Source organism: Cetorhinus maximus, chromosome 4 (genome assembly GCF_964194155.1).
Source record: "Cetorhinus maximus chromosome 4, sCetMax3.hap1.1, whole genome shotgun sequence".
NCBI lineage: Eukaryota > Metazoa > Chordata > Chondrichthyes > Lamniformes > Cetorhinidae > Cetorhinus > Cetorhinus maximus.
Window position 1 is genome coordinate 61,726,363 of NC_135882.1, and position 20,135 is coordinate 61,746,497.

A 20,135-nucleotide genomic window follows, 5' to 3' on the forward strand; every position below is an offset into this window, starting at 1 on the left:
GCGAGTCGCAGCATGTGCCTCATTATACCATCGCTCTGCTGCAGCTGAGGCCTCCACACGGGTGTCATTAGCCCCCGAAGAGCTATCCTTGTAGCTTCTGTGGACCCTGGAAGACTTCAGGGATCTGTGTCAAACTGAGGATGTAGGAGTCGTGCGCACTCCCCGGAAACTGTGCGCACTCCCCGGAAACTGTGCGCACTCCCCGGAAACTGTGCACACCCCTGCAGGATGCGTTTCTGGTGGTCACACACCAGCTGCACAGTCAGAGAATGGAAACCCTTGTGGTTGATCTAGTTCACCGTGTGTTGCGATGGAGATCTGAACGCCACGTGAATGCAGTCGATCGGACCCTACACCTGTGGGAAACCCGAGATTTGGGCAAATCCAATTGCTCTTGCATCTTGGCTGTCCTGGACCCAGGCGAAATGCACAAAGTTGTGTGCCCTCGCAAAGGTGGCCATCCATGACCTCGTGGATGTGTTTGTGGGTGGAGGCTTGTGAGATCGCACATAGGTCACCTGTGGAGCCCTGAAAGGAGCTACTGGCGTAGAAATTGAGCGCCGCGGTCACTTACATGACCACGGGCAGTGGATGCCCTCCATGTCCCCGTGGCTTCAGATCCTGTAGTAGCTGGCAGATATGACCACCAGTTCCCTAGACATACGTAGTCTTTGGTGACACTGGTTTTCGGTCATCTGCAGGAATGAAAGGCAGCGTCTATAGACCCTGGATGTCGCTAGGTACTGGCCTGCGACGGCTCACTGTGGCTCTTCAGCAGCGCGTGTGGGAGTCCCAGCTGCCCCTTCTTCCTGAGGTTGCTGCTCCTGCCTCTGCATAGTCAGGATCCGCAGTCTCTCTCTCCTCCGTCGTCTTTGCTCTCCATGCGCCACAAGGCATACAGCTAGTTCACCAGCATCCATGATCCTCCTGCAGGATGAAAGAGAGAGACCCATGGATTAGCATGGGTGTACTAAGAACCTGTCCTAGTTAAGTGAAAAGTCCCCTTAACGCTTCCCAGAGAGTGCTGGCCACCACTTGGCTAGTCAGAGATTAGTGTGCTGCATGGCTGCCTGAAACTACACCCACCTCCTCCCCACTCCACCCAACCAAATTGTGGCAGCTTTGCTCACTGGACTGCATGCTGTGCTCTCAGCTCAGCCACAGGCAGCACTGTTAGCTTGAACCATCGGGGAGACTTGTCCAAACCAGAATGATGACATTGCAAGGGGCCGTGAGCGCCTCCAGCAGTGACTGCTCCATGGCCAGCTTTAGCAAGGAGATTGTACAAAGTGTGCAGTCGTCCAACTGTTCTGCAGTCCACTAAAATGTTCATGACTTTGCAGGCTGTGCCGGGGGCTGAAAAGCTCTGGAGCACTTGGTTGCACTTTGATGCCTCTGCGTTGCCTGAGTGGGCACTAAGTTAGAAGCCCGACTCAAATAATATCAGTGTGGCTGCGCTTGAACTGTCTCAGCTGCAGCGGAATGGTCACTTTATACAAGGTGTCCCTAATGCACGGCCGCTGCCCTCGCCCACTCTACCCTGCCTAAAACCTAAAATGCCCGCCGTTCCCACAATGGAGCAGGCAAGGTCAGGAGTGCTCTGTGCGGGCTCCCGACCTGCCCCTCACCCCCTTCCATTGCCAGCGACAGGAATTGGTGAATGCCTTCTGCATGTGGGACCCGCCCACCTCTTTTTCTGCCCGTCCGGCATGGGTTTGTCCCACGTCGGGAGAGGAAAATCCAGCCCATTGACTGGGAAAATAACAGTATTAAAGGCAAAGAGGGAGAGGAAATGTCTATGGGAGAGTTTTCTCGATCAACATATTTTCAGCCCAACAGGAAAAGCAGCAGTGCCGGAACTCATTCTGAAAAATGATGTGGGACAGGTGGATTATGAGGGAGTATTTGGGAACCATTAAGTTTAGAGTAGTCATGGAAAAAGACAAGGATCAACCAAATGTGAAAATACTCAACTGGAGGAGCATTGATTTCAGTAAGTTGAAAAGGGACTTGGCCCAGGTGGTTTGGAATCAAAGATTGACAGGTAAAGCAATATATGAGCGACGGGAGGCCTTCAAAGAGGAGATAGTTGGGTACCGACATTGACCTAAGGGGGAAAGGAAGGACATCCAATGCTAGAGAATCCTGGATGACTAAAGATACAGAGGATTAAATGAAGCCGAGAAAGGAGACTTATGATAAATGCTAAATCCATAATGCAATGGAAAACCAAACTGAATACAGAAAGATCAGAGGATTTGAAAAAGGATATAAGAGTATATATGAATAGATTAGCAGATAACATGAAAGTGAACCCAAAAGTTATTTATAACAATTATATATAGTAAAAGGGTAGTTAAAGAAAGGATGGAGCTGATTAGTGACATAAAGGAGATCTTGTAGATGCAGAGCACATGCCTGAGGTACAAAATGAGTAAATGCAGAAAAGGCTGTAAAAACTCAGCAGGTGTGGCAGCATCTGTGGAGAGAGAATTGAAGTTAACATTTCACGCCGATGACGTTTCATCGGAACCAGTTCTAAAGAACTAAAGAAAAGGATGTTGCCAATTATACAGTAAAGGAGAACATAGTAACAAAATTGGATAGGATAAAAATGGAGGAGGTGCTTAAAAGGCTGGCAGTGTTTGAAGTAGCAAAGTCACTCAGTCTGGATAGGATGCATGGTAGGTTGCTGAAGGAAGTAAGGGTGGAGATGGTGGAGGCTTAGGCCATAACTTTTCAATTCTCCTTAGAAATGGGAATGATTCCACAGAACAGGGGAATTGCAAATGTTACACACCTGTTCAAAAAAAGAGAAGAATAAACCCAGCAACTAGAGGCCAGCCAGCCTGATATCACTAGAGATAATTGTCCAAGACAGAAGTAATTGTCACTTCAAGAAGTATGGATTAATTAATTAATGACAACAGGAATATGTTAAAGACAAATCCTGTTTGAGTAACTTTATCAAGTTTTTTGATGAAGTTAATGAAGAGGGTGATGAAGATAGTGCACCTGTTCTTATGGTTATAGACTTTCATAAGGTTTTTGATAAAGGTTTTTGAATCATAAAATCATAGAATTGTTATAGTGCAGATGGATGCCATTCAGCCCTTCATGTACATGCTGGCTCTCTGCAAGAGCAACTCATTTTTTTTAATTCATTCACGGGATGTGGGCTTCACTGGCAGGCCAGCATTTATTGCCCACTCCTAGTTGCCCTTGAGAAGGTGGTGGTGAGCTGCATTCTTGAACCGCTGCAGTCCATGTGGTGTAGGTACACCCTCAGTGCTGTTAGAAAGGGAGTTCCAGGATTTTGACCCATTGACAGTGAAGGAACGGCGATATATTTCCAAGTCAGGATGGTGAGTGACTTGAAGGGGAACTTCCAGGTGGTGGTGTTCCTATGTATCTGCTGCCCTTGTCCTTCTAGGTGGTAGTGGTCATGGGTTTGGAAGGTGCCGTCTAAGGAGCCTTGGTGAATTCCTGCAGTGCATGTTGTAGATGGTACACATTGCTGCTATTGTACGACGGTGGTGGAGGGGGTTAATGTTTGTGGATGTGGTGCCAATCAAGGGGACTGCTTTGTCCTGGACAGTGTCCAGCTTCTTCAGTGTTGTAGGAGCTGCACTCATCTGGCAAGTGGGGAGTATTACAGCACATTCCTGACTTGTGCCTTGTAGATGGTGGACAGGCTTTGGGGAGTCAGGAGGTGAGATACTCGTTGCAGGATTCCTAGCTTCTCACCTGCTCTTGTAGCCACAGTATTTATATGGCTAGTCTAGTTCAGTTTCTGGTCAATGGTGACCCCCCAGGATGTTGATAGTGGGGGATTCAGTGATGGTAATGCCACTGAACATCAAGGTGTGATGGTTGGATTTTCTCTTGTTGGAGATGCTCATTGCCTGACACTTGTGTGGCATGAATGTTACTTGCTACTTGTCAGCCCAAGCCTGTATATTGTCCAGGTCTTTCTGCATTTGGACATGGACTGCTTCAGCATCTGAGGAGTCGCAGATGGTGCTGAACATTGTGCAATCATCATCCCCACTTCTGACCTTATGATGGAAGGAAGGTCATTGATGAAGCAGCTGAAGATGGTTGGGCCTAGGACACCACCCTGAGTAACTCCTGCAGTGACGTCCTGGAGCTGAGGTGACTGAGCTCCAACAACCACAACCATCTTCCTTTGTGCTAGGTATGACTGCAACCAGCAGAAAGCTTTCCCACTGATTCCCATTGACTCCAGTTTTGCTAGGTCTCCCTGATGCCACGCTTGATGTCAAGGGCAGTCACTCTCACCTCACCTTGGGAGTTCAGCTCTTTTGCCCATGTTTGAACCAAGGCTGTAATGAGGTCAGGAGCTGAGTGGTCCTGGCGGAACCCAAACTGGGCATCAGTGAGCAAGTTATTGCTAAGCAAGTGCCGCTTGATAGCACTGTTGATGACCCCTTCCATTACTTTACTGATGATGGAGAGTAGACTGATGGGCGGTAATTGGCTGGGTTAGATTTGTCCTGCTTTTTGTGTACAGGACATATCTGGGCAATTTTCCACATAGCCGGGTCGATGCCAGTGTTGTAGCTGTACTGGAACAGCTTGGCTAGGGACGCGGTAAGTTCTGGAGCACAAGTCTTCAGTACTATTGCCGGAATATCGTCAGGGCCCATAGTCTTTGTAGTATCCAGTGACTTCAACCGTTTCTTGATATAATTTGGAATGAATTGAATTGGCTGAAGATTGGCACCTGTGATGCTGGGGACCTCCGGAGGAGGCCGAGATGGATCATCCACTCGGCACTTCTGGCTGAAGATTGTTGCAAATGTTTTAGCCTTATCTTTTACACTGATATGCTGGGCTCCTTCATCATTGAGGATGGGGATATTTGTGGAGCCACCTTTATTATTCCCTCCTCAATGATGGAGGAGCCCAGCACAGCAGTGCAAAAGATAAGGCTGAAGATGAGACTTGTCCCATTACCTAATCCATCCCCATAAGCCTGCAATTTTTTTCTCTTCAGAGTTTGTTTTTTATTCATTCATGGGATGTGGGCTTCGCTGGCTGGGCCATCATTTATTGCCCATCCCTAATTGCCCTTGAGAAGGCGGTGGTGAACTTTTTTTTGAACCGCTGCAGTCCATGTGGTGTAGATACATTCACAGTGCTGTTAGGGAGGGAGTTCTAGGATTTTGACTCAGCGAGAGTGAAGGAACGGCGATATATTTCCAACTCAGGATAATGAGTGGCTTGGAGGGGAACCTCCAGGTGATGGTGTTCCCATGTGTCTGCTGCCCTTGGCCTTCTAGATGGTAGTGGTTGTGGGTTTGGAAGGTGCTGTCTGAGGAGGCTTGATGAGTTCCAGCAGTGCATCATGTAGATGGTACACACTGCTGCTGTGCATTGGTGGTGGAGGGAGTGAATGTTTGTGGATGGGGTGCCAATCAAGCGGGCTGCTTTGTCCTGGATGGTGTCAAGTTCCTGAGTGTTGTTGGAGCTGCACTCATCCAGGCAAGTGGAGAGTATTCCATCACACTCTTGACTTGTGCCTTGTAGATGGTGGACAGGCTTTGGGGAGTCAGGCGGTGAGTTACTCGCTGCAGGATTCCTAGCTTCTATCGCCACAGTATTTATATGCCAGTCCAGTTCAGTTTCTGGTCAATAGTAACCCCCGGGATGTTGATAGTGGGGGATTCAGCAATGGTAATGCCATTGAATGTCAAGCACGATGGTTGATTTCTATCTTCTTGGAAATGGTCATTGCCTGGCACTTGTGTGGCGCAAATGTTACTTGCCACTAGTCAGCTCAAGCTGGATATTGTCCAGGTCTTTCTGCATTTGGACATGGACTGCTTCAATATTTGAGGAGTCATGAATGGTGCTGAACGTTGTGCAATCATCAGCGAACAAGCCCACATCTGACCGTATGATGGAAGATCATTGATGAAGCAGTTGAAGATGGTTGGGCCTAGGACACTACCCTGAGGAATTCCTGCAGTGATGTCCTTGAACTGAGATGATTGACCTCCAACAACCACAACCATCTTCCTTTGTATTAGGTATGACTCCAACCAGTGGAGAGATTTCCCTTAATTCCCATTGACTCCAGTTTTGCCAGGGTTCCTTGATGCCACACTTGGTTAAGTGCTGCCTTGATGTCAAGGGCAGCCACTCTCACCTCGTCTCTGGAGTTCAAGTCTTTTGTCCGTGTCTGGGCCAAGGCTGTAATGAGGTCAGGAGCTGAGTGACTCTAGCGGAACCCAAACTGAGCATCAGTGAGCAGGTTATTGCTAAGCAAGTACCGCTTGATAGCACTCTTGATCACCCCTTCCATCATTTTACTGATGATTGAGAATAGACTGATGGGACAGCAATTGGCCAGGTTAGATTTGTCCTGTTTTTTGTGTACAGGACATACTGGGCAATTTTCCACACAGTCTGCTAGATGCCAGTGTTGTAGCTGTAATGGAACAGCTTGGCTAGGGGCGCAACAAGTTCTGGAGCACAAATCTTAAGTACTATTGCCGGAAAATTGTCAGGGCCCATAGCCTTTGCACTATCCAGTGCCCTCAGCCATCTCTTGATATCACTTGGAATGAATTGAATTGGCTGAAGACTGCCATTTGTGATGCTGGGAACCTCTGAAGGATCTAATTATCCAGAAAATTATTCAAATCCCTTTTCAAAGCTACGATTGAATCTGACTCCATCACACCCTCAGGCAGTGCATTCTAGATCCTAACCATTTGCTGTGTAAAAATGATTTTCCTCATACCACCTTTGGTTCTTTTGCCATTCATCTTAATTCGATGTCATCTGGTTCTCAACCCTTCCACCAATGAGAACAGTTTCTTATCTTTTTCTTCCAGACCATTAATGATTTGACTTCTATCAAATCTCTGCTCAAACTTCTTTTCTCGTAAGAACAGCCCCAGCTTCTCCAAGCTATCCACATAACTGAAGTCCCTCATGCTTGGAACCATTCTTGTAAATCTTTTCTGCACCTTCTCCAGTGCCTTCACATCTTTCCTTACGTGTAGTGCCCAGAATTGGACACAATACTCCAGTTGAGGCCGAACCAGTGTTTTATAGCGGTTCACCATAACTTTGTTGCATTTGCCTCTTATTTATAAAGCCCTGGGTCCCAAATGTCTTATTAACCACTTTCTCAACCAGCGGTGCAGCCTTCACTGATAAGTGCACATACACCCTATACCATGTAAAGTACCACATCATATCATTGTTATCAAAACTGTAGCCAATAAGATTAATGGGGAAGTGACAGCGTGGAGGTGGAATTGGCTAAGAGATAGAAGATAGAGAGGAGTGGTAAATGGTTGATTTTCAGACTGGATGGAAGTATACAGTGGGTCCCACAGGGCCAGTGTTATAAATGCCACTTTTACATATATATTAATGTCCTGGATTTGGGTATTTGGGTATACAGGGTTTCCAAGTTTGCAGAAGACACAAAACTTGTAAAAGTAGTGAACAGTGAGGAAGATAACAGTCTTAAGGAAGACATCGACTGACTGGTGAAATGGGCAGACATATGGCAGACAATTTAATGCAGAGAAATGTGAAGTGATACATATTTTAGTAGGAATGAGAAAAAAAAACTGAATATTTTTAAAAGGGTTGCTGAACAAAGCAACCTTGGGGTGTAAGTACACAAATCTCTGAAGGTGGTAGGATAAGTTGAGAAGGCTGGTTTAAAAAAACATGCAGAATCCATTGGCAAATTTGGGTTTGTTGAGATGTCAAAGTATTAAAAATCTGAATCCTGGACCAAACCTGTCCACTTCCAGTTTTGACAGAGCTGGAATAGAGGGTGGGCAACCAACCCACTCCCAGATGGCGTTATGGCAATTTAAATAACATAATGAGGCTGCATGTCTCATATTTAACCACCATCTTAAATTTAATCCTCTACAGCCTCTGGAAGTCCAATGGCTAAATGAAGATGAGGAGATAAGTGACTTTCCACCTCCCTTCTGGATTCAGTTTATCTGCTTCACCCACTGCCTGTAGCTGGTACAGCCCCCCACCCCATCACCACCACCCCCACCCCACCTCCCCCACCCACCCCCAACCACCAACCATTTCAGTTTGTCCTGACCTCTCATCTCCCCCTGATCTTCCCCTGACTTGTCCAGCCACCCCCTGACTCTTCTGATATCCCTGACAACTATAATGAAACTTTCAATTGGCAAAAGAAACAGAAGCATGACGAGGACTGAGTTAAAATGGTCTGGAATTTTGGAAGCAGATTCAACGAAAACTTACAAAAGGGAATTGGTTAAGCAAGAGACTAGGTTAATGGGACTAATTGGATAACTCTTGAAAAGAGCTTGTACTGTAATGATGGTCTGAATGGCCAGCTTCTGTGCTACATCATTTACTTCTATGTGACACCTGCAATCACAGGTCTTTCTGCCATTGTAGTTGATCAACAATCACTTCAAATGCTAAGGCACCAAACATTTGAGCGGTGCATACTCAAGGAAATGATCTTCAAATTCTTTTTATTGTTAAATCCTAAATCAGATGAGCTAATTGTCTAAATTTTAGGTTGTAAATGAATTACAAGGAATTTGTACATAAATAACAAAGATTAATCCTTAAACATTGGAGTGATAAAATTCTTGAAAATCTTGGAGATCACTTTTTTCCCTTCATTTTACACATCCTCTAAATACAGTAGGAGTGACATCTAACTTGATTGCTTAGGAAAACCACATGCTTTGCAAATATATTAAAGTGTTGTGATGTTGAAGAATGATGGTCTTGCATGTTTTCTCTCATTTACATGTGTATAAATCCCTAGGTTTATGGCTGTCCATCTATCCACAGTTAAAATTGTGTTCTCTACACCTTGCTTTAGACTTCTCATTGAAGAACTTGAAACATTTTTTCCTTGGATGTAGTTTAGGTCAGATGATGTTTAAACCAACACAGGTGTCTTCTATTTCCATCCTTCTGGTGTGGGATTTTTTTCTCTCTTTTCCCTAGGAATCCTAGCGTGAGGCCAACCATGAATGCTACAAATGACACAACTGAATAAAGTCAGAAATGAAACCATATATTGTTTGCCCAGAGGATTGTCTAGAAAATATAAACCAATAAGATGCTTACTTCTAAATCGATAGATAAGCGCATCATTGAAAGTTTCTCAGGTTCAGTTTTTACATTCAAAACTATCAGAATGAGACAGTACCCTTTGACCTTTGCTCATGGTTTAGGACTTCTACCAAGTGTTTGTCCCATAGTTCCAGAATATTTCATGATGTAGGACCTCAATATTTTCCTGTATCTTGACAATTGGCTTGTCCAAACCCACTCTCTTGAGGCAGTCCAGGGGAGGACCAATCATGGAGGGGGTGGCAAGCCTGAGATGGCAGTGGCCTACAGTATTTGCCTGGAAAACAGTAGGAGCCTGGAAAAACATCTATTTTGCTTGTATCTTTAAGATCAGAATGGATTGGCATAGTGGTGTAGGTACTATGATTTATATGGTACAGATGTAGGATATCATGTATTGCATGCTTATCTGCAGTGTGGTGACAACATTTATATAGGCACGCTAGGCATATCGTTGCTCCAGAAATAATCAAACTACGCTTTACTGCTTTGACTTGTGCAGGATAAAGGTCATTTGAAGATTGAAGAAAACCCTGCAACCTAAACAGTCTAGTCTGCATTTAGATTGCTATGAATTTTATTCTGATGTTTTTATAATTGTGATTTAAAACTAAAATGACAGTCACATCAGCAGAATGAACAAGATCTATCAATAGAGAGCAGTAGTAACAGCAAGGAAACCTCAGAATTAGAATGGTGGTGCTGTGAGAGCTGGCATATTAGAATTAAATCACTTCTTAAATGGTGGCTATTGCATAAAAAGTAATAGGAAAGCACTGGATCATACAGGAGGCCATTTATCCATAGTACCAATTAGTCCCATTCACCTGTTCTTTCCCCGTTGCCTTGAAATGAGCTTGATTTTTTAAATTCTTATGAAGTCAAACAGAAGTCTATCCAAGTTCTTATCATATCCAGAGAAATAAAATCTAAAACAGCATTAAATAATGTGTGGAAGGAAGGAGTGGGATGTGTGCTGGGCTAAATGCTGATCTTTCATGTTTGGAATCTAAGTTCCAATCTAGCCTAGACTAATGGGATGACACTCGAGACTTTCTGGTTGCTGGAAGAGCTTTATTTGAAATGAGTTTACGTAGTCTGAATCCAGTTTTCTATGGACGAGGGCCCAGGGAACAAAACTGCCCAAAATTGACGCTATTTGACAAAATCTCAATTATGTAGCAAGCGTGGGCATTAGAATAATCATGGTGAAGGTGCTTTTCCTAGAATGGTGCTGAGGTACACTGTGAAGCATCTAACTATGCCATGCCATAGATAGACTGGAAGAACTTGACTGGGTGCTCAAAATGTTAATTGTTCCATTCCCAGCATTGATATCTCACATTTATACACAGAAAAAGGTCACACAGAAATGTTTAAGCATGTGTTAACTCTTGGCTATCATTACTGTTATGAATCTAATAATGAATTCAGGAATCAGTTAATGGTGTATGATGGCGGGTGTAAGGAGAAAGAGAAAATTTAAGGAAATTAAACAAGTAGAAAATTATGAACACAATTAGAGTTCAGAAAAACAATAATTACAGCTGTTGCAGTAAAAATCAATTACTAAAAGACTTATGAATCATCTGTGCAAGTCTCTAGCGTAGAATTTTGCTTTTATAAAAGTCTGATTTAACGCTCTTGACTCAAAGGTGTATCATAAATCATAAATTGTTCAAAACTAATGGCTTCAAGGCCTTTTGAGTGTGTGGACAAATAATGGAAGAAGCTATGAAAACAGTCAAATTAATGCCTGGAAGGAATTGCTTAATTGATTTATAATGAGTCTTTTTGGGCAGGCCTTGGTGGTTGTCAAACACCAATTACTGATTCAGTTACAGCTGATTTTAATTAAATCTGTAAACAAAAGGAACCATTCTTCCTCCCATACACACTTGCTGAAATGTCAGCCAATTCCTGATTTTTGTATTGAACTGGCAACTGCTAGCCTCTTCTCTGATGTCTGGTATTTCCGATTTCCAGGGTGTATGCGGTGTTATATATATAGAAACAACTGCTGACATCATATGGTTTGCTGTGAACAGTTCTATGGCAACTACCTGTTGATTTTAGGATTGTCCTAGATTTGATTTTCATTGCAGCAACTATACAACTGATGATTTACATGTATTTTGTTTCTGAATTACTCTGTGTCTATTTCCTCCCATGACTGTCATTGGTCTTCTTTCAGCCAAGAAGTAAGAGCATATTACTCTATGACAAGGAAGCAAAAATACCAATATTTTTAACATTTCCTATACCTCTGAAGAGCTTGTGTGGGTTTGTACTGAAGTGTGGAACTGACTGAATTGCTGATACCAGGAGATGAAGCCATACTTCTGTTATTCATTTTGTGCTGCAGAATTCTTAAAAGTACATTGTTGCTCTTTAGTCCTATCATTCAAATATTAAAACATATGGTGAAGTATGTGATGTACGCTTGTGTTTAATAACATAACTGCTTTCATTTTTGGGGTGATAACTGCAGTATTGGAAACAGCATAAAGGTATGATAGAATGAAACATGTAAACAGGATGCCTGGAATTACTTCCAAATGTGGGATTATCCATGGGCAATTACCTTATAGTTTATGTTAGTTCTGCATTAATATTCTGATAGAAGGTCTATAGTTATAGTGAATGATTAAGGAAGTTGAAATTCTGAAGGTCACATCAATAACTTTGTTTGTGATAACCAAGAATGAAAACTTTTTCTGATGTTTAAGGGCTTCTGCTGCAAGATATTTAAAGTGTTATTTCTAAAAATCTTACTTGAAGTAGCATAATGTGTTGATGAATAATTGTTCTGTTGTATCTAACTTTTCTCTTGAAAAAAAACCCAAAAAGACTGCTTTTATTGTAACCATGGTAGCTGCACTCGAGCAGACAAATGACTCAAATCTCTGGTGTTTTTTTTTCCTCTTTCCTATTTATAAATGCTGAGTTCAACACAACATGCTATTCTTTATCCAGAAGAACTGCAGACTTCTGTATGCTGCATTCAGGTCAGCAGGAAACACGAAACCAAAGGCTGTTGAGTACATGGCTATTACTGAATCATTGAACTAAAACAAAACAGAATTGCTACCTGAGGCAAGCAAGTTTGACAGATTACTAACTCTGGGACTTAACCGTGTGTTCCAGTTGTAAATAAGCTTCCTTATTATGATTGGTGTAAGTCTGCATTGTGTTTTCTTCCTATTTCGATTGTTAAAAATGAATACAGTCCTTTCCAATTCAGTGGAAAGGAAAATCGGGCAAGATGTCAGACTGGCGGCTCATCCGCAACTGCCCATTTTCCATCCTGCTGAAAATTAGCCACAGTGACAAGCTGTCATCTGTTTAAAATTGTTATCAAGAGAGCAAACAGAGAAGTTAGAATAAATTTCTTTCTGCAGAATGTTGTGTAGCATGGAATGTTTTGCCTTAGGGAGCAACTGAGGATTATTTTAAGGCAAGGTGGATAAAGAATCGAAGCAGAGGAAGATAAAAGGGCCTGAGGGCACTGCAGGGCAGTGATTTAATTTTGGATTGCATTTACAAAGATTTGGCACAGACATGATGAGCGAAGAGTCACATCCTGCACTGTAAACTTTGATTGTTCTTTAGTTTGAAATGATCAGTATTATGGTGTTCTTGAAATTTAAAAAAAAAAAGTCCTAATAACATTCTAATGAATACTAGGGAATTGTGTCTTAGAATTCATTTGATAGAAACAGCCTTCCTATGTTAATATATGAACCATTCCATGCTGCAACACCATGAACAAAAAAGATATAGGAAATCAGTGGTACTTTGAAAACCATTAATGCAGAGATAGCATGTTGCTTCATAGGATTGAAAGACAACACTGAGGAATGCTTGGATATAAATTTGTATTCACAAAACCTTCACTTTCCTTCCCCACCATTGAACAAGTCCTTGCGTTCTGCTATGCAGCAGTGAGATACTGAGCAAAGCTATGCACTTACCTGCTGAGCAAAAACAACTTGCATATATATGGAGCCCCAAGAGCATAATAAAGACAAAATTTGACACCAAGCTAAAGAGGAAACTATTCGCAGATGAATAAAAAGTTGGTCAAACAGCTGAATTTTAAGGAGGGTAAAAGCAGAGAGAAGTAGCAAAATGAAGAGATTTAGGGAGGGAATTTCTAAGCTCACAGCCTAGACAGCTGAAGGCATGAACACCACTGTTGGGGTGGAGGGAGTAGGGAGTGCAGAAGGGGCCAGAATTGGAGGAACGCACCAATCTCTGAGGATTGTAGAGCTGTTTAAGGAAAAGGAATAGACCATGGTGGAGCAGGCCATAGTGAAATTTGCACTTAAAATTGACCCATTGGTGGGCTGGGAGCCAATGTAGACAGCAAGCACCAAGGTGGTGGGTAAGTGAGAGTTAGAATACAGTTAGCCAATTTTGGATGAGCTGAAGTTTGTGGAGGGTGGAGAAAAGAAAATGGATAAAGTATTCTGTTGCCGCTCTCACAACAACATTGGTTCCAGAGTGGTATTGATGATGACCGAAGAGCATATTACTTGCCCATTCTCTCCATTCCAGAAAGAGTATTGAATCATCAAATATAAAGGAGAAAATACACTCAATGAATGACTATTGTCCTCACAAAAATAAGCTTGAATGAGAACTTAGTGTTGTTACCATTGAACTTCACCAACATAAAATTATTTTATTCAGCATGGCAGTCTTTCAATATATAAGTAAAAACAAAATGCTCTTGTTGCAGTGATTGATTATAGTGCAGAAATTATAGAATAAATGTTATTGTGCTTATACAATATTGATTGGCACAGAAAGATGGAATTTATCTTAAAAGCTATGGGCTGGATTTTACCAGATGGGTTTGAGCTAAGCTGAGGTTAAAATTTTAAAAATCCCCATACCCTACCCCAACCTGACTCTAACCTGCCCATTTCAAGGTTTAACAAAGGCCCCCAGGTGGCAGGCTGGCAATTTAAATATTATACTGGGAATGGCAGCCTCTGACTTAACCTGCTTTGCAGGTTTAATCCTAGCCAGCTGGGTTTCCAGGCCTTGGGAAACTCAACAGCTGAAGGAAGGCGAGGACAACTTTGGAAAGGAGTTAAGCACATTTATAACACTGCTTGAGGGCTAGGAGGAGCAGGAGTGCTTTCCCATGTCCCGGAAGCTCCCTGCCCTATCAGAACCCTACCTCCATAAGAAGATCCTTGGTTCTACAATCAGACCCTGGGATCAGCTCCCCCCCCCCTCCCCCCCCCCCCCGATGCACAATGAGATTGTGAATCGGACCTGCTTGGCCCTATGGCCTGTTGTGGTTTTCTCATCCAAAAGTTATCCCCTGCTCTTGTATGTAACCACCCCTGTTTATATCCAGGCCAAAGAATAGCAAATATGGGATCCAAATGAGGGATCTACATATATAGACATAAATATATTCATGAAATGTCACTTTAGAGCAATCTTTGAACATTGCTTAAGTAGAATAGCTTATGTATTTGTTATTTTTATTGTTTATGTAGTTGTAACAGAAACTTGTGGTTTGTGAATAGAAGTATATATTTTTTTAAATGCTGTACACACAGACTTCTACATTTTATTCTCTTTTTCCTCTTTCCTCTTTCCACTGCCAATTTCAGAGAGGATTATTGAAAATAAATAGTGAAGTAACGTAAATAGATTCAACTTCTGGGTGAATAAAACACTGAATGGGAATGGTTGCCTACAATACTTTTTTTTAGACTACTCAGGACATTCAGCTCAGACTGAACTCAAACATATGAGCAAGCTGAATTAACATATGTGGCCCAAATAACAGGATTGGGGAACTAATACAAAAGCAAAATACTGCCATCTTACATGAAGGTTCAAATTATACCTATAAAGTCTGTTTCGATATCATTGGCAACCACTTAAAGCATTCAACTCCATTTATAGAAAAGGATGTGAAAAAGTGATCTATTGATTAGAACTCTTTGTACCCAGTTATTATTTTAATCTAGTTCATTAACAATGAGATTTCCTTTTTTAAATCCCTCAATTGTTTTGTTCACCTGGGCTTCAATAACTCATTCTCTTCTTTCCTTTTACTTTCATTATCTGCATTTTCCAGGCGATCTGGTAAATACACTTCTTGCAGTGATAATCATGGCATTAAGCCCCCAAACCCGGAGCAGTACTTGACTCCACTGCAGCAAAAGGAGGTTACCATTAGACATCTGAGGACAAAACTAAAGGATTCTGAGAGCAGCCTTCAAGAGAGGTGGTAATTATTTTAATTCTAACAACTAATAAGTTGTTTACATTCAACTTAGATTTTGGTGTCAAACTTGCCTATCCTTCCCTGAATAAAGTCCTGTGGTGAGCAGATAAGGCATCAAGTGTGAGAGAAGTTGGAAAACATGGTAGTAGATCCCATGGAATTCATATCGTCATTTTTTTCTGTTGTTATCAAGATCGGCATATTGTAGACAAAGGATGAGAAAACTGAAATTAATGTTAAAATTCCAGACCAATTTTGACTTTCTTTTAAATAGATGAGGTGGACATTCAGAGTTGCCAAAGCTAACCATACAACACAGAAGGTTATGTGCAGCTGCTTAAAGTGATTACAAAAATAAAACAACAAAAAATTCATCTTTCAGATTGAAGACTTAATAAAACTTAAAACACTTGGGAGTTTTGGGTTACTTTTGTTGTATAATTGCCACCTTGTGCTTTATCTGTTTCTAGATGAGTTTACTCATCAGCATTCCCTTCTGTAAACATATCTCGCTCAACCTTCAGACCAAGTGACATGAGCATAATCATAAAATGGGGAGCAAATTATTTCTATATGTACGCCATTGCAATTATTGTCACAAGTCTGGAGGTTCAAAGAGGTACGAAAGCAACAGGCATTTGTGTTCCCTTTTTTTCCAGACTCCTTCCCGTTCCCATCCCTGTCTCCCAGTTGGAAGAATTATTTACCTTAACTTTGCTTTCTAGTGCCAGAATATATGTTTTCTTCCTTGTTCTTTGTCTCAGCACACAACAAAGAATATGACTAGAAAGTGTGGTATGATCCATTTTATGAGGGCAAAGAAGTTAGAATAACACAATGCACCATACACAACCCTTGCAAGAGCAGGAAAGAAGGAGTGATACTTAATAGAGAACTGATTAAATGGTTGGTTCAGGGACTTTACTCAGTAAGTGCAAAAGTGAATTTAAGGGCTGAATTTCCCCCCCATCGGGGGGCGAAGTTGATGGGCGGGCATGCTCCCAATCAGCTCCCCCGATCGGAGGTGCGCCATTTTACGTGGGTGGGCCGATTAAGGCCCGCCCAGCGTGACGTCGCACAGAGGCGCTATGCACTCCCTGTGCAGGGGGGGTGGGGGGGAATCCCAAAATTGAGAGTGTGCTCTTTCGTGCATGCGCACGAAAGAGCTCACTCATCTCCTTGAGGCTAAGTACAGCTTCAGGGAGATGGGCTCTAAATGTAAAAAAGATAAAAATAGAAAAATAAAATTTCCCTTACATGTCCTCTCATGTGACAATGTCACATGAGTTGGGACATGTCCATAATTTTTACAAAATCTTCATTAATTTTTTAAAGCCTACATGAAACCTCATCCCGCCCGTGGATGAGGTTTCATGTTTTTTCTAGTTCCCGCCGGGGCTCCTGGCCTGCCCGTCAACCTTAAGGTTGGACGGGCAGGTCCTTTAATTACTTAATTGACCCTGTCAATGGCCTCAATTGGCCATTGACTGGTCGGCAGGCACACAGCTGATTTCGCTGCGCTCCCGCCTTCCTGAAAATTTAAATCGGGCGCGGTGACGTTGGGAGGTCACCATGTGTCATTTTACCCGTCGGCAAGCGGGCTCTGCCCCCACTCGCCAACTTGTAAAATTCTACCCTAAGAGTCAGAAATGCATCTAGCAGGAGAAGACTCAAAATGATGCTCCATCATTTTCAGAGACGGAAATGTAAATTCTTGCAATCACAGGAACTTGAGGAAAACAATTGGCTGCGGAATTGTAAGAAGATGTCAGCTTTACTACCCATTTTCTTACAGTCCAACGTAAATAAGGGAAGTTAATAGGTACTCCACATATTCACTGACATTTTTATTTGCTCTAACAAACGCAGTAAAGGTTTTCTTTTCTTTGTTAATTCTTGCTTAATTAACACTTCCCTTCTTACGGCCTTCCACTTTTCTGGTTTTTTGGTCTTAAATAGGCAAGAGTCCTTACTTCCATTGCTCCCTCTCATTCTACATTCTTAATTCCAGCTTTCACCTGCTTCCTCTCTTTTTGTCTCCAGTCATAACCCAAGCTCCCACTGCTTATTCTATCTCACTGAATCTAAGTTCCTGCTGCTTTCTCCCTCTTGGAATCCAAGCTCCCGCTGTTTCCCCTCCCTTAATCTAAGCTCTGGTTGTTTTCTCGCTTTCTGAAACTGATCTCCCACTATTTCACCCCCTCCCCTGAATCCGAGCTTCTGCTTTCTCTGATCCGAGTTACCCCATTTTCACTTTCTGAATCCAAGCCCCCGCTTTTTCCTGTATCTGTATGAGTTTCCACTATTTCTTCTCTGCCTCATACCTGAATTCTAGCTCCTGCTGCTTTCCCTATCTTATGAGGCCCTGCTGATTTTTCTCTCAACCTGGGTTCCTGCCGCTTTACTCTCTTGTGAATCTGAACTTTCGCTGTTTCCTCTTTCTCTGAATCCAAGCTCCCATTGCTTCCTTTTTCTGGATCTTATATCTTGCTGCTTCGTCTCTGTCTCCTGTCCGAATCCTAACACCTGCTCCTCTCACTCTTGGTTTGAACTCCCACTGTTTACTCTCCCTGTCTTCGGCTTGTGTGCCAGTTTCAGTTGGTTTCTTTCTACCCCATTCAGTCTATTCTTATCATAGTTCAGCATTATCATTTAAATTTACAAGTCTTCCCAAGATTTGAAAATTTCATTTATTCAAAATAATGCCAACTGAAATGTTTTGCTAGCTCATCCAGTGAGTTTACCTTTACCACCATTTGTTCTTTTTTCTCTCACCAGCTTCTTTCCCTGACTCTTTCTTATCTGTATCTTGTTTTCTGTTAAAGTCATAAGTTTCTATGGGGAGAATTTTCTCCCCATCGGGCAGGTGGTTCGGGAGTGGGCGCGTAGCTGATTGTCGCCCGCGATCGGCTGCGCACCGCCATTTTACATGGGCAGGCCAATTAAGGCCCGCCCAGCGTGACGCGGACCAGGAAGTGCTGAGCGCTCCATGTGGGGGAGGAGGGAGAGTCGGGGCCTGCGCTCTTTTGCTCATGCGCACGAGAGAGCGCAGAAATCTCCGAGGCACGGAGCTGCCTCAGGGAGATTACTTTGATCATGAAAATTTGAAATTTAAAAAAAAATATTCAGACATGTCCTCTCATGTGACAACGTCACATGAGCTGGGACATGTCAATGAATTTTGAGATAAATTTTTTATTAAACTTGTATACCGCTCATGAAACCTCATCACGCCCGTGGATGAGGTTCCATGAAAAATGCAAAGGCCGCCTGGGCTCTTCGCCTGCCCGCCAACCTTAAGGTTGGACAAGCAGCCCTATTAATTGTTACAATTGGTTTTTAAATGGCCTAAACAGGCCTCTGACAGTTCAGTAGGCACTCAGCCAACTCTGGTGTGCGCCTACCAAACTGAAGATCAGAATGACGCACGGTGACGTCGGGATGCATGCCGGACGTCACTGCGTCATTTTACACATCAGCGAGCAGGACCCACCCCTGCACGCTGACCAGAAAATCAGGCCTATCTGCGTTTTGCTCATTGTAAAAGACCATGGTTTTGTTTGACAAGAAAATGTGAAACTATATTAGTTGAGACAAATTTCATACAAGTACTTTTAAATCTTCAATTTGTCTAGTTTACACTCACCCAGGAAGCAATTTTAATTTTGTATGAATAATACATAATGGCCTGGATTTTATGGTCAGAGGCAAAAGGACCACTAACCTTGAAAAAAAGCTGCCCACAAAGATTTAGTTGGCTCCAGAAGTGGATTTCTTCTATTCTAATGTGACTTTGAATTTTCTGCCATATATGATGTTTAGCAACAAACTGATCTTCCAATCAGATTGATGAGTTCACATAGACAGCAAAACAGGAAGTAAGAATCAGGCATTTTAACTCACATTTTGTTCATTGTACCAAAAGCAAAATAGAGATTGGGACATGCATGTGGCATTAAGGTAGAAGCTGAAAATTATCAACCATCTTTAAAAAAATTATTTTAACTATTTTGAAAATTATGCAATTTTCAAGTCTTTTTCTGAGGGAATGAGTCCCCACACTTCTAAAATTAGATTTTCATGGCCAGAGAAGTTGTTTAGCAGTAATTATGATATAGTACGCTGCTAAGAGCTCAGCTATCAAGGCTTACTTAACCTGTTCATTGAAGTTGATGTCAAATCACTCATTTTGTACTGATTTCATCTACCAAGACTGCAACAACACACCCTACGAAGGTACAGGGTATCACTGACAATTTCTAGACTTTTGCTTTTAACTGTGCATGTGCATACACTGTCAGTTTTACACAGTACCCAATTCATCTTCACTACAACCCCAAATTCTGTGTGCGGCATTCTGGTACCTGCTATCCAGAGCTCCATTTAGCTTTCAGAATAAATTAATTACTAAGTATTTTTAAATAATGTAAAAGTAATGTTCCTTAATGCTAAATAGAGATTTAAACTTTATGGACATTAAAGGCTATGGACATTAAAGGCTAAGACTATGGGTGGAATTTTTCTCACCTTAATTAGTCCCTAACAAAACAGCTGGAACATTAGCAAATTGACAACCCATCAAACTCTTCAGCGGGCTTTGCTAAAGTGCTTTTAATGAGCCATGACATTAGCATCCTGGCTCTGAGATCCCCGGCCAATGAGGGAGGGTGGGCAGAATGACTCATCAGTTTTTGTAAAAGAACGTATTTCTAATTAAAAGGGCCCTGACATGGGTTAG

General features: G+C 42.4%; 1 protein-coding gene across 5 annotated transcripts in view; it reads left to right on the forward strand.

Moving 5' to 3' along the window:
- Positions 1-20,135, forward strand: part of sybu (syntabulin (syntaxin-interacting)) — a 103,662-nt gene that overhangs the window by 67,097 nt on the left and 16,430 nt on the right. For 2 of the 5 annotated variants that reach the window (XM_078540211.1, XM_078540214.1), the window contains one exon: positions 15,248-15,400. The exons of 2 other annotated variants lie outside the window; for them this stretch is intronic. In XM_078540211.1, coding sequence (XP_078396337.1) covers positions 15,248-15,400 — 153 coding nt within the window. The remainder of the gene's footprint in view (positions 1-15,247; positions 15,401-20,135) is intronic. One more of the 5 variants, XM_078540212.1, reaches the window with a different exon arrangement.